This window comes from Heptranchias perlo, unplaced genomic scaffold (assembly GCF_035084215.1).
Source record: "Heptranchias perlo isolate sHepPer1 unplaced genomic scaffold, sHepPer1.hap1 HAP1_SCAFFOLD_521, whole genome shotgun sequence".
Classification (NCBI taxonomy): domain Eukaryota; kingdom Metazoa; phylum Chordata; class Chondrichthyes; order Hexanchiformes; family Hexanchidae; genus Heptranchias; species Heptranchias perlo.
Genome location: NW_027139539.1, coordinates 57,031 through 70,000, shown reverse-complemented (window position 1 = coordinate 70,000; position 12,970 = coordinate 57,031). Strand labels below are relative to the sequence as shown.

The window sequence follows — 12,970 nt, the reverse complement described above, 5'->3', positions numbered from 1 at the left end:
AGAGAGATTGAGCGAGGGATAGAGACAGAGGGAACAAGAGAGGGATCGAGACAGAGGGAACGAGAGAGGGAACGAGACAGAGAGAACGAGAGAGGGATAGAGACAGAGGGAACGAGAGAGGGAACGAGACAGAGAGAACGAGAGAGGGAACGAGACAGAGAGAACGAGAGAGGGATAGAGACAGAGAGAACGGTAGAGGGATAGAGACAGAGAGATTGAGCGAGGGATAGAGACAGAGGGAACAAGAGAGGGATAGAGACAGAGAATGAGAGAGGGATAGAGACAGAGAGAACGAGAGAGAAAACAAGAGAGGGATTGAGTGCAGCAGACTGAGAGGGTGAGGCATTCAAGAGATTATAACTCAGGTGATATTGAACAGGCTGGAGTTATTTTCTCTCGAAAAGAGAAGGCTGAGGGGTGACCTGATGGAGGTCTTTAAGATTATGATAGGGTTTGATAGGGTAAACGTAGAGATGTTTCCACTTGTGGGGAGACCAAAACTCGAGGCCATAAATATAAGATAGTCACTAATAAATCCAATAGGGAATTCAGGAGAAACGTCTTTACCCAGAGAGTGGTGAGAATGTGGAACTCACTCCCACAAGGAGTAGTTGAGGTGAATAGTGTAGAGGGATTTCAGGGGAAGCTCGATAAACACATGAGGGAGAAAGGAATAGAAGGATTTGCTGATAGGGTGAGATGAAGTAGGGAGGGAGGAGGCTCGTGTGGAGCATAAACACCGGGATAGACCAGTTGGGCCGAATGGCCTGTTTCTGTGCTCCACATTCTATGTAATTCTATGCAAAAAAATTTAAAATTCTCATCCTTGTTTTCAAATCCCTCCATGGCCCTCGCCCCTCCCTATCTCTGGAACCTCCTCCAGCCCCTCGCCCCTCCCTATCTCTGGAACCTCCTCCAGCCCCACAACCCTCCGAAATCTCTGCGCTCCTCCAATTCCGGCCTTTTTCGCATCCCCGATTTTAATCGCTCCATCATTGGCGGCCGTGCCTTCAGCTGCCTGGACCCGAAGCTCCAGAATTCCCTCCCTAAACCTCTCCGCCTCTCTCTCCTCCTTTAAGACGCTCCTTAAAACCTACCTCTTTGACCGAGCTTTTGGTCACCTGTCCTAATATCTCCTTATAGGAACATAGGAACAGGAGTAGGCCATTCAGCCCCTCGTGCCTGCTCCGCCATTTGATAAGATCATGGCTGATCTGTGATCTAACTCCATAGACCTGCCTTTGGCCCATATCCCTTAATACCTTTGGTTGCCAAAAAGCTATCTATCTCAGATTTAAATTTAGCAATTGAGCTAGTATCAATTGCCGTTTGCGGAAGAGAGTTCCAAACTTCTACCACCCTTTGTGTGTAGAAATGTTTTCTAATCTCGCTCCTGAAAGGTCTGGCTCTAATTTTTAGACTGTGCCCCCTACTCCTAGAATCCCCAACCAGCGGAAATAGTTTCTCTCTATCCACCCTATCCGTTCCCCTTAATATCTTATAAACTTCGATCAGATCACCCCTTAACCTTCGAAACTCCAGAGAATACAACCCCAATTTGTGTAATCTCTCCTCGTAACTTAACCCTTGAAGTCCGGGTATCATTCTAGTAAACCTACGCTGCACTCCCTCCAAGGCCAATATGTCCTTCCGAAGGTGCGGTGCCCAGAACTGCTCTCAGTACTCCAGGTGCGGTCTAACCAGGGTTTTGTATAGCTGCAGCATAACTTCTGCCCCCTTGTACTCTAGTCCTCTGGATATAAAGGCCAGCATTCCATTAGCCTTATTGATTATTTTCTGCACCTGTTCATGACACTTCAATGATCGATGTACCTGAACCCCGAAGTCCCTTTGAACATCCACTGTGTTTAACTTTTTACCATTTAGAAAGTACCCTGTTCTATCCTTTTTTGATCCAAAGTGGATGACCTCACATTTGTCTACATTGAATTCCATTTGCCACAGTTTTGCCCATTCACCTAATCTATCAATATCGCTTTGTAATTTTATGTTTTCATCTACACTGCTTACAATGCCACCAATCTTTGTGTCATCGGCAAACTTAGATATGAGACTTTCTATGCCTTCATCTAAGTTGTTAATAAATATTGTGAATAATTGAGGCCCCAAGACAGATCCCTGCGGGACTCCACTAGTCACATCCTGCCAATGTGAGTACCTTCCCATTATCCCTACTCTCTGTCGCCTTTCGCTCAGCCAACTTCCTAACCAAGTCCGTACTTTTCCCTCGATTCCATGGGCTTCTAACTTAGCTAACAGTCTCTTATGTGGGACCTTATCAAATGCCTTCTGGAAGTCCATATAAATAATATCCATTGACATTCCCCTGTCCACTACTTTAGTCACCTCTTCAAAAAATTCAATCAGGTTTGTCAGGCACGACCTACCTTTCACAAATCCATGCTGGCTCTCTCTGATTAACTGAAAATTCTCGAGGTGTTCAATCACCCTATCCTTAATTATAGATTCCAGCATTTTCCCCACAACAGATGTTAGGCTAACTGGTCTATAATTCCCTGGTTTCCCTCTCTCTCCTTTCTTAAAAAGCGGAGTGACATGTGCAATTTTCCAATCTCGAGGGACAGTTCCTGAATCGAGAGAACTTTGAAAGATTATAGTTAGGGCATCTGCAATGTGCTCACCTACTTCCTTTAAAGCCCTGGGATGGAAACCATCTGGTCCTGGGGATTTGTCACTCTTTAGTGCTATTATTTTCTTCATTACTGTTGGTTTACTTATGTTAATTTTATTGAGTCCCTGTCCCCGATTCAATATTAGTTTTCTTGGGATTTCCGGCATGCTATCCTCTTTTTCTACTGTAAATACTGACGCAAAGTAATTATTCAACATGTCCACCATTTCCCCATTGTCAATGACAGTATCCCCACTTTCAGTTTTTAAGGGGCCAACACTGCTCCTGACCACCCTCTTTTTCCTAATATAACTATAAAAGTTCTTCGTATTGGTTTTGATATCCCTTGCAAGTTTCTTTTCATACTCTCTTTTTGTAGCTCTTACTATCTGTTTTGTGACCCTTTGTTGATCTTTGTATCTTTCCCATTCGCCAGGATCTGTGCCATTTTTTGCCTTTTTGTATGCCCTTTCCTTATGTCTTATACTGTCCCTTACCTCTTTAGTTGTCCATGGCTGTTTTTTTTTGGCAAGTAGAGTTCTTGCCCCTCAGGGGTATAAACCGATTCTGTATCACGTTAAATGTTTCTTTAAACATTTCCCACTGATCATCAGTCGTTTTACCCATTAACAGATTTGCCCAGTTTACTGTGGACAGTCTCTGTCTCATCCCATTGAAGTCGGCCTTACCCAAGTCTAGAATCTTAGCAGCTGATTCACTTTTTTCCCTTTCAAACACTACATTGAACTCGATCATGTTATGATCACTATTGGATAGATGTTCACACACAGTTAAGCCGTTACCTAAATCTGGTTATATGTGGCTCGGTTTGATAATCGCTCCTGTGAAGCGCCTTGGGATGTTTTACTGCGTTAAAGGCGCTATATAAATGCAGGTTGTTGTTTACGCCAAGCTATGGGCACTCAGCGTGAGGATGAAATGTGTGTTTCCTGTGTAGATCTCGGATATCCAGGTGAGTGGCCAGTCGGATGATATGACAGCCAAGGAGAAGCTGCTGCTATGGTCCCAGCGGATGGTCGAGGGTTACCAGGGACTGAAGTGTGATAACTTCACCAGCAGCTGGAGAGACGGCAAACTCTTCAACGCAGTGATCCACCGACACAGGTAACAGTTCATTCACACACACAAACTCACACTCACACACACTCATTCACTTACACACACACACCGGCACTCACACACTCACATACACACCCACTCACACACACATTTGTACACTCACATTCACACACGTGCACTCACACTGCCACTCACACTCACACTCATAGACACGCATGCTCACACACACTCTCTCACACACAATCAACTCACACCAAGACACACAGTGATACACTCACTATGTCTCACACCCATGCTGTCTCACTCACACTGACACACACACACTATCTCACACACACTATCTCACACACACTATCTCACACACTGTATCTCACACACACTATCTCACACACACACTATCTCACACACACTATCTCACACACACTATCTCACACACACACTATCACACACACTATCTCACACACTGTATCTCACACACACTATCTCACACACACTATCTCACACACACACTATCTCACACACACACTATCTCACACACACACTATCTCACACACACTATCTCACACACACACTATCTCACACACACTATCTCGCACACACTATCTCACACACTGTATCTCACACACTGTATCTCACACTGTATCTCACACACACACTATCTCACACACACTATCTCACACACACACTATCTCACACACTGTATCTCACACACACTATCTCACACACACACTATCTCACACACACTATCTCACACACACACTATCTCACACACTGTATCTCACACACACTGTATCTCACACACACTGTATCTCACACACTGTATCTCACACACTGTATCTCACACACACTATCTCACACACACTATCTCACACACACACTATCTCACACACACACTATCTCACACACACTATCTCACACACACACTATCTCACACACACTATCTCACACACACACTATCTCACACACACTATCTCACACACTGTATCTCACACACACACTATCTCACACACACACTATCTCACACACACTATCTCACACACACTATCTCACACACTGTATCTCAAACACACACTATCTCACACACACACTATCTCACACGCACTATCTCACACACACACTATCTCACACACACACTATCTCACACACACACTATCTCACACACACACTATCTCACACACACATCATCTCACACACTGTATCTCACACACACTATCTCACACACACACAATCTCACACACACTGTATCTCACACACTGTATCTCACACACACTATCTCACACACACTATCTCACACACACTATCTCACACACACACTATCTCACACGCACTATCTCACACACACACTATCTCACACACACACTATCTCACACACACACTATCTCACACACACACTATCTCACACACACATCATCTCACACACTGTATCTCACACACACTATCTCACACACACACAATCTCACACACTGTATCTCACACACTGTATCTCACACACACAATCTCACACACACTGTATCTCACACACTGTATCTCACACACACTATCACACACACACTATCTCACACACACTATCTCACACACACACTATCACACACACTATCTCACACACTGTATCTCACACACACACTATCTCACACACACACTATCTCACACACACTCACACACTATCCCTCTCACACACACACTATCTCACACCAACACACTCACACCAACACACAAGCACACACACATGCATACTCACACTCAGATCGACACACAAATACACACTATCTCTGTCACACACTGACTCACACTCATACACACACACACTCTAACACACCTCTCATGCACACACACTCACAGGTGCACTCTTTCATGCACTCTCTCTCTCACACATGGGCAATCTCACACACACGTCTCTCTCACTCTCCCTCTCTCCATCCGTCTCTCTTGAATTTCCTGTCTGTCTCTCTCTGATTCTCTCTCTCCCTCTGTCTCGTTCTCTGTCTCCATGTCTCTCTCTCTCTCTCTGTCTCTCTCTCTTTGCCTGTCCTTCTCTCTCTCTCTGTCACTCTCTCTCTCTGTCTCTCTCTCTTTGCCTGTCCTTCTCTCTCTCTCTCTCTGTCTCTGTCTCTCTCTGTCTCTCTCTCTCTTTGTCTCTATCTCTGTCCCCCTCCCTCTCTCTCTTTGTCTCTCTCTCTCTCTGTCTCTCTCTCTGTCCCTCTCTCTCTCTCTGTCTCTCTCTCTGTCCCTCTCACTCTCTCTCTGTCTCTCTCTGTCCCCCTCTCTCTCTGTCCCTCTCTCTCTCTCTGTCTCTCTCTGTCCCTCTCTCTCTGTCCCTCTCTCTCTCTGTCCCTCTCTCTCTGTCCCTCTCTCTCTCTGTCCCTCTCTCTCTCTGTCCCTCTGTCTTGCTCTATTTCCCTCTGTCTCCCTCTCTCTCACTCTCACACACTCACTCACTAACACTCTCACTCACTCAGTCTCTCTCACTCACACTCACTCACACACTCACTCTCACTCACTCACTCTCACTCTCACTTTCTCTCTTACTCTCACACTCACTCTCACTCACTCACATTCTCTCACTCTCTCACTTACCCACTCACCCTCACACAATCACTCTCACTCACTCAGCCTCTCTCCCTTACTCTTACTCACTCACTCTCACACTCTCTCACACTCACTCTCTCTCTCTCACTCTCACTCTTACCCTTTCACACTCACTCACTCTCTCACTGACTCGCACAATCACTCTCTCACTCACTCACCCTCTCTCTCTTACTCTCGCTCACTCACTCACACTCATGCTCACTCAAACTCTTGCTCTCTCACACTCACTCACTCTCTCACTCACTCTCTCACTCTCTCACTCACACAATCTCTCTCACTCTCTGTGTGACCCGGGGAGTTACTCCCTGTTACTGTGTGACCCGGGGAGTTACTCCCTGTTACTGTGTGACCCGGGGAGTTACTCCCTGTTACTGTGTGACCCGGGGAGTTACTCCCTGTTACTGTGTGACCCGGGGAGTTACTCCCTGTTACTGTGCGACCCGGGGAGTTACTCCCTGTTACTGTGTGACCCGGGGAGTTACTCCCTGTCCCACTGTGTGACCCGGGGAGTTACTCCCTGTTACTGTGTGACCCGGGGAGTTACTCCCTGTTACTGTGTGACCCGGGGAGTTACTCCCTGTTACTGTGTGACCCGGGGAGTTACTCCCTGTTACCGTGTGACCCAGGGAGTTACTCCCTGTCCCACTGTGTGACCCGGGGAGTTACTCCCTGTTACTGTGCGACCCGGGGAGTTACTCCCTGTTACTGTGCGACCCGGGGAGTTACTCCCTGTTACTGTGCGACCCGGGGAGTTACTCCCTGTTACTGTGTGACCCAGGGAGTTACTCCCTGTTACTGTGTGACCCAGGGAGTTACTCCCTGTTACTGTGTGACCCGGGGAGTTACTCCCTGTTACTGTGTGACCCGGGGAGTTACTCCCTGTTACTGTGCGACCCAGGGAGTTACTCCCTGTTACTGTGCGACCCGGGGAGTTACTCCCTGTTACTGTGCGACCCGGGGAGTTACTCCCTGTTACTGTGCGACCCGGGGAGTTACTCCCTGTTACTGTGCGACCCGGGGAGTTACTCCCTGTTACTGTGCGACCCGGGGAGTTACTCCCTGTTACTGTGCGACCCGGGGAGTTACTCCCTGTTACTGTGAGACCCGGGGAGTTATACCCTGTTACTGTGCGACCCGGGGAGTTACTCCCTGTTACTGTGCGACCCGGGGAGTTACTCCCTGTTACTGTGCGACCCGGGGAGTTACTCCCTGTTACTGTGCGACCCGGGGAGTTACTCCCTGTTACTGTGCGACCCGGGGAGTTACTCCCTGTTACTGTGTGACCCGGGGAGTTACTCCCTGTTACTGTGCGACCCGGGGAGTTACTCCCTGTTACTGTGCGACCCGGGGAGTTACTCCCTGTTACTGTGCGACCCGGGGAGTTACTCCCTGTTACTGTGCGACCCGGGGAGTTACTCCCTGTTACTGTGCGACCCGGGGAGTTACTCCCTGTTACTGTGTGACCTGGGGAGTTACTCCCTGTTACTGTGCGACCCGGGGAGTTCCTTTTCTCGAGGTATTTTCAGTTTTGGAGTGGGATGTTTCTGAAGTGTTTGGACCTGTTTGTGTTCTGTTCCGTGCGGTGTAATGTGAGATGGGAGGGTTTATTGCTTTAGTGAGATGTTTGTCTGGGTGTGTACCTGGCAGAGGATGAATTCAAGCTGCTTTGACCAGGGTGTGTCACCTGCGGATTGAGAGGCAGATATGAAACTTGTAGCTTTAGGTGATAAACCCTGCCTGCTGTGAACCTTGGATCAGGTTACCTGCTGCATCTCTCTGACACACCCAGCTTCAACACAGTGCAACAGCACACAGAAACCAGAGACCAGAGTCTGCCTCGGATCCTCGGTCTCCCAGGGGGGCAGAGCCAGTGAGTCCTCACAGTGAGAGGGACAGTCACACAAACCCAGGAGGGGGTGTCTCAACGGAGAGACAGGAACGTCACCATGCTGAAGTCGATGAAGAGGAAGAGGAAGAGGAGAAGCAGGCAGCGTTTCAGCACCTCCTCGGGATCACTGACTCAGACTGAGGACCGTGTGCTCATGCTGTGTGAGGAGATCCCACCCGAATCGTCCGTCAGCTCCAGCTGCTCAGTAACTGGTTCGATCTACTCAATCCAACCCACCCTCCGACTGTCAGAAGTGTAAGATCAGTGATCGGGGTCCCTTCAGCACGATTTAAGCTGCTCCGTGTGTGGGTTGTTTGGAGTGCGATCTCTGCTCTGTGAGGTGTAGTGACTGACTGTGATAGAGTTTAACACACTGTGACCGACTGTGATAGAGTTTATCACACTGTGACCGACTGTGATAGAGTTTATCACACTGTGACCGACTGTGATAGAGTTTATCACACTGTGACCGACTGTGATAGAGTTTATCACACTGTGACCGACTGTGATAGAGTTTATCACACTGTGACCGACTGTGATAGAGTTTATCACACTGTGACCGACTGTGATAGAGTTTAACACACTGTGACCGACTGTGAGAGAGTTTATCACACTGTGACCGACTGTGATAGAGTTTATCACACTGTGACCGACTGTGATAGAGTTTATCACACTGTGACCGACTGTGATAGAGTTTATCACACTGTGACCGACTGTGATAGAGTTTATCACACTGTGACCGACTGTGATAGAGTTTATAACACTGTGACCGACTGTGATAGAGTTTATCACACTGTGACCGACTGTGATAGAGTTTAACACACTGTGACCGACTGTGAGAGAGTTTATCACACTGTGACCGACTGTGATAGAGTTTATCACACTGTGACCGACTGTGATAGAGTTTAACACACTGTGACCGACTGTGATAGAGTTTATCACACTGTGACCGACTGTGATAGAGTTTATCACACTGTGACCGACTGTGATAGAGTTTAACACACTGTGACCGACTATGATAGAGTTTATCACACTGTGACCGACTGTGATTGAGTTTATCACACTGTGACCGACTGTGATAGAGTTTATCACACTGTGACCGACTGTGATAGAGTTTATCACACTGTGACCGACTGTGATAGAGTTTATCACACTGTGACCGACTGTGATAGAGTTTAACACACTGTGACCGACTGTGATAGAGTTTATAACACTGTGACCGACTGTGATAGAGTTTATCACACTGTGACCGACTGTGATAGAGTTTATCACACTGTGACCGACTGTGATAGAGTTTATCACACTGTGACCGACTGTGATAGAGTTTATCACACTGTGACCGACTGTGATAGAGTTTATCACACTGTGACCGACTGTGATAGAGTTTATCACACTGTGACCGACTGTGATAGAGTTTAACACACTGTGACCGACTGTGATAGAGTTTATCACACTGTGACCGACTGTGATAGAGTTTATCACACTGTGACCGACTGTGATAGAGTTTATCACACTGTGACCGACTGTGATAGAGTTTATCACACTGTGACCGACTGTGATTGAGTTTAACACACTGTGACCGACTATGATAGAGTTTAACACACTGTGACCGACTGTGATAGAGTTTAACACACTGTGACCGACTGTGATAGAGTTTATCACACTGTGACCGACTGTGATAGAGTTTAACACACTGTGACCGACTGTGATAGAGTTTATCACACTGTGACCGACTGAGATAGAGTTTATAACACTGTGACCGACTGTGATAGAGTTTATCACACTGTGACCGACTGTGATAGAGTTTATCACACTGTGACCGACTGTGATAGAGTTTATCACACTGTGACCGACTGTGATAGAGTTTATCACACTGTGACCGACTGTGATAGAGTTTATCACACTGTGACCGACTGTGATAGAGTTTATCACACTGTGACCGACTGTGATAGAGTTTATCACACTGTGACCGACTGTGATCGAGTTTATCACACTGTGACCGACTGTGATAGAGTTTATCACACTGTGACCGACTGTGATAGAGTTTAACACACTGTGACCGACTGTGATAGAGTTTATCACACTGTGACCGACTGTGATAGAGTTTATCACACTGTGACCGACTGTGATAGAGTTTATCACACTGTGACCGACTGTGATAGAGTTTATCACACTGTGACCGACTGTGATAGAGTTTATCACACTGTGACCGACTGTGATAGAGTTTATCACACTGTGACCGACTGTGATAGAGTTTAACACACTGTGACCGACTGTGATAGAGTTTATCACACTGTGACCGACTGTGATAGAGTTTAACACACTGTGACCGACTGTGATAGAGTTTATCACACTGTGACCGACTGTGATAGAGTTTAACACACTGTGACCGACTGTGATAGAGTTTATCACACTGTGACCGACTGTGATAGAGTTTATCACACTGTGACCGACTGTGATAGAGTTTAACACACTGTGACCGACTGTGATAGAGTTTATCACACTGACAGACGGTGTTGGGTCAGAAGGTAATTGATGACCCCATTGACCCTCACATATCGCTGTCCGAGTGATGAGGTGACGAGGTGACGAGACTGAACGGAGGGATGTTATTTCTGACTGATGTCCCTGGTCCCTCCTCCCGTGGTGGCAGGTGGTGAGACTGTGTTTCCTCTCGCACTGCCCTGGAGCACGAGCTGGGCCCAACCCCCTCTCCCCGCCGGTCTCTCCCCCCAGTCTCTCCCCCTCTCCCCGCCGGTCTCTACCCCCAGTCTCTCCCCCTCTCCCCGCCGGTCTCTCCCCCCAGTCTCTCCCCCTCTCCCCGCCGGTCTCTACCCCCTCCCCACCGGTCTCTCCCCCTCTCCCCCCTGTTCTCCCCCCTTCCTCCCCCGGTCTCTCCCCCCTCCCTCCGGTCTCTCCCCCTCTCCCCTCTCCCCGGTCCCCGGTCTCTCCCCCTCTCTCCCCCCTCCCCACCGGTCTCCCCCCTTCCTCCCCCGGTCTCTCCCCCCTCCCCCCGGTCTCTCCCCCTCCCCCCCTGTTCTCCCCCCTTCCTCCCCCGGTCTCTCCCCCCTCCCCTCCGGTCTCTCCCCCTCTCCCCTCTCCCCGGTCCCCGGTCTCTCCCCCTCTCCCCCCTCCCCCGGTCTCTCCCCCTCTCCCCCCTCCCCCCGGTCTCTCCCCCTCTCCCCCCTCCCCCTGGTCTCTCCCCACCGCCCCCCGTCTCTCCCTCCCGTCTCTCCCCCTCTCCCCCCTCCCCCCCGGTCTCTCCCCCTCTCCCCCCCCTCCCCCCCGGTCTCTCCCCTCTCCCCCCCCTCCCTCCCAGTCTCTCCCTCCCAGTCTCTCTGGGGTACAGCCCTGGTGTGTCGGTTGGCTCCTCCCTCAGTCTAACTCCGAGTGGATTGTTCTGATCACTCCCAGCTCAGTGACACGGTCTGTCAGAAACTGAAGGGAGCCGACACCCATCAGGAGCTCTGCTCCCCTGGGAATTATCCGGGAGGAGCCTGTGATCTGCACTCTGCCTTGGCTGGGAGGCTGGGCAGGATCCGTGGCTCAGCATAGTCTTCCCAACCTCCCATCCCTCCCTCCATTCCCTTTCCTCCTTTCCCTCCCCTCCTTCCCTCGGTTCCCTCCCTCCTCTCCCCTTCTCTCCCCCCCTTCTCTCCCCCCCTCCTCTGCCCCCTCCTCTCCCCCTTCTCTCTCCCTTCTCTCTCCCCCTTCCCTCTCCCCTTCTCTCTCCCTCTTCTCTCCCCCCCTCCTCTCTCCCTTCTCTCTCCCTTCTCTCTCCCCCTTCTCTCCCCCCCTCCTCTCCCCCTTCTCTCTCTCCCTTCTCTCCCCCCCTCCTCTCCCCCTTCTCTCTCTCCCTTCTCTACCCCCCTCCTCTCCCCCTTCTCTCCCCCTTCTCTCTCTCCCTTCTCTCTCCCCCTTCTCTCTCTCCCTTCTCTCCCCCCCTCCTCTCCCCCTTCTCTCTCTCCCTTCTCTCCCCCCTCCTCTCCCCCTTCTCTCCCCTTCTCTCTCTCCCTTCTCTCCCCCCCTCCTCTCCCCCTTCTCTCTCTCCCTTCTCTCCCCCCCCTCCTCTCCCCCTTCTCTCCCCCTTCTCTCTCCCCATTCTCTCCCCCCCTCCTCTCCCCCTCCTCTCCCCCTCCTCTCCCCCTCCTCTCCCCCTTCTCTCTCCCTTCTCTCTCCCCCTCCTCTCCCCCTCCTCTCCCCCTTCTCTCTCCCCCTTCTCTCTCTCCCTCCTCTCCCCCTTCTCTCTCCCCTCCTCTCCCCCTCCTCTCCCCCTCCTCTCCCCCTTCTCTCTCTCCCTTCTCTCTCCCCCTCCTCTCCCCTCCTCTCCCCCTTCTCTCTCTCCCTTCTCTCTCCCCCTCCTCTCCCCCTCCTCTCCCCCTTCTCTCTCTCCCTTCTCTCTCCCCCTCCTCTCCCCCTTCTCTCTCCCCCTTCTCTCCCCCTCCTCTCCCCCTTCTCTCTCCCCCTTCTCTCTCTCTCTTCTCTCCCCCTCCCTCTCCATTCCCTCTCTTTTTCTTTCCCTCCTTTTCTCCCTCTCTCATTCCGACCCCATTGTCCGGTGTTGTAGTTAAAGTTTGTGTTTTGTCTTTAGGCCGATTCTGGTCGACATGAACAAGGTTTATCGTCAGAAGAACCAGGAGAACCTGGAACAAGCTTTCTCCATCGCCGAGCAGGAGTTGGGCGTCACCAGATTACTCGACCCTGAGGGTAAAACCAATCGAAAACCACAGGCTCAGACCCCGGCAGATAATTACAGTAACAGC

The 12,970-nt window shown here is 50.0% G+C and overlaps 1 protein-coding gene across 1 annotated transcript in view; it reads left to right on the top strand.

Annotated features, from left to right (window-relative positions):
* The window catches only part of LOC137314899 (plectin-like), a gene marked incomplete at both ends in the record, with an annotated part of 82,528 nt that overhangs the window by 14,022 nt on the left and 55,536 nt on the right, over window positions 1-12,970 (top strand). Inside the window, 2 exon segments of the mRNA XM_067979920.1 lie at window positions 3,612-3,778; window positions 12,799-12,914. Of these exon segments, the coding sequence (XP_067836021.1) occupies window positions 3,612-3,778; window positions 12,799-12,914 (283 nt within the window).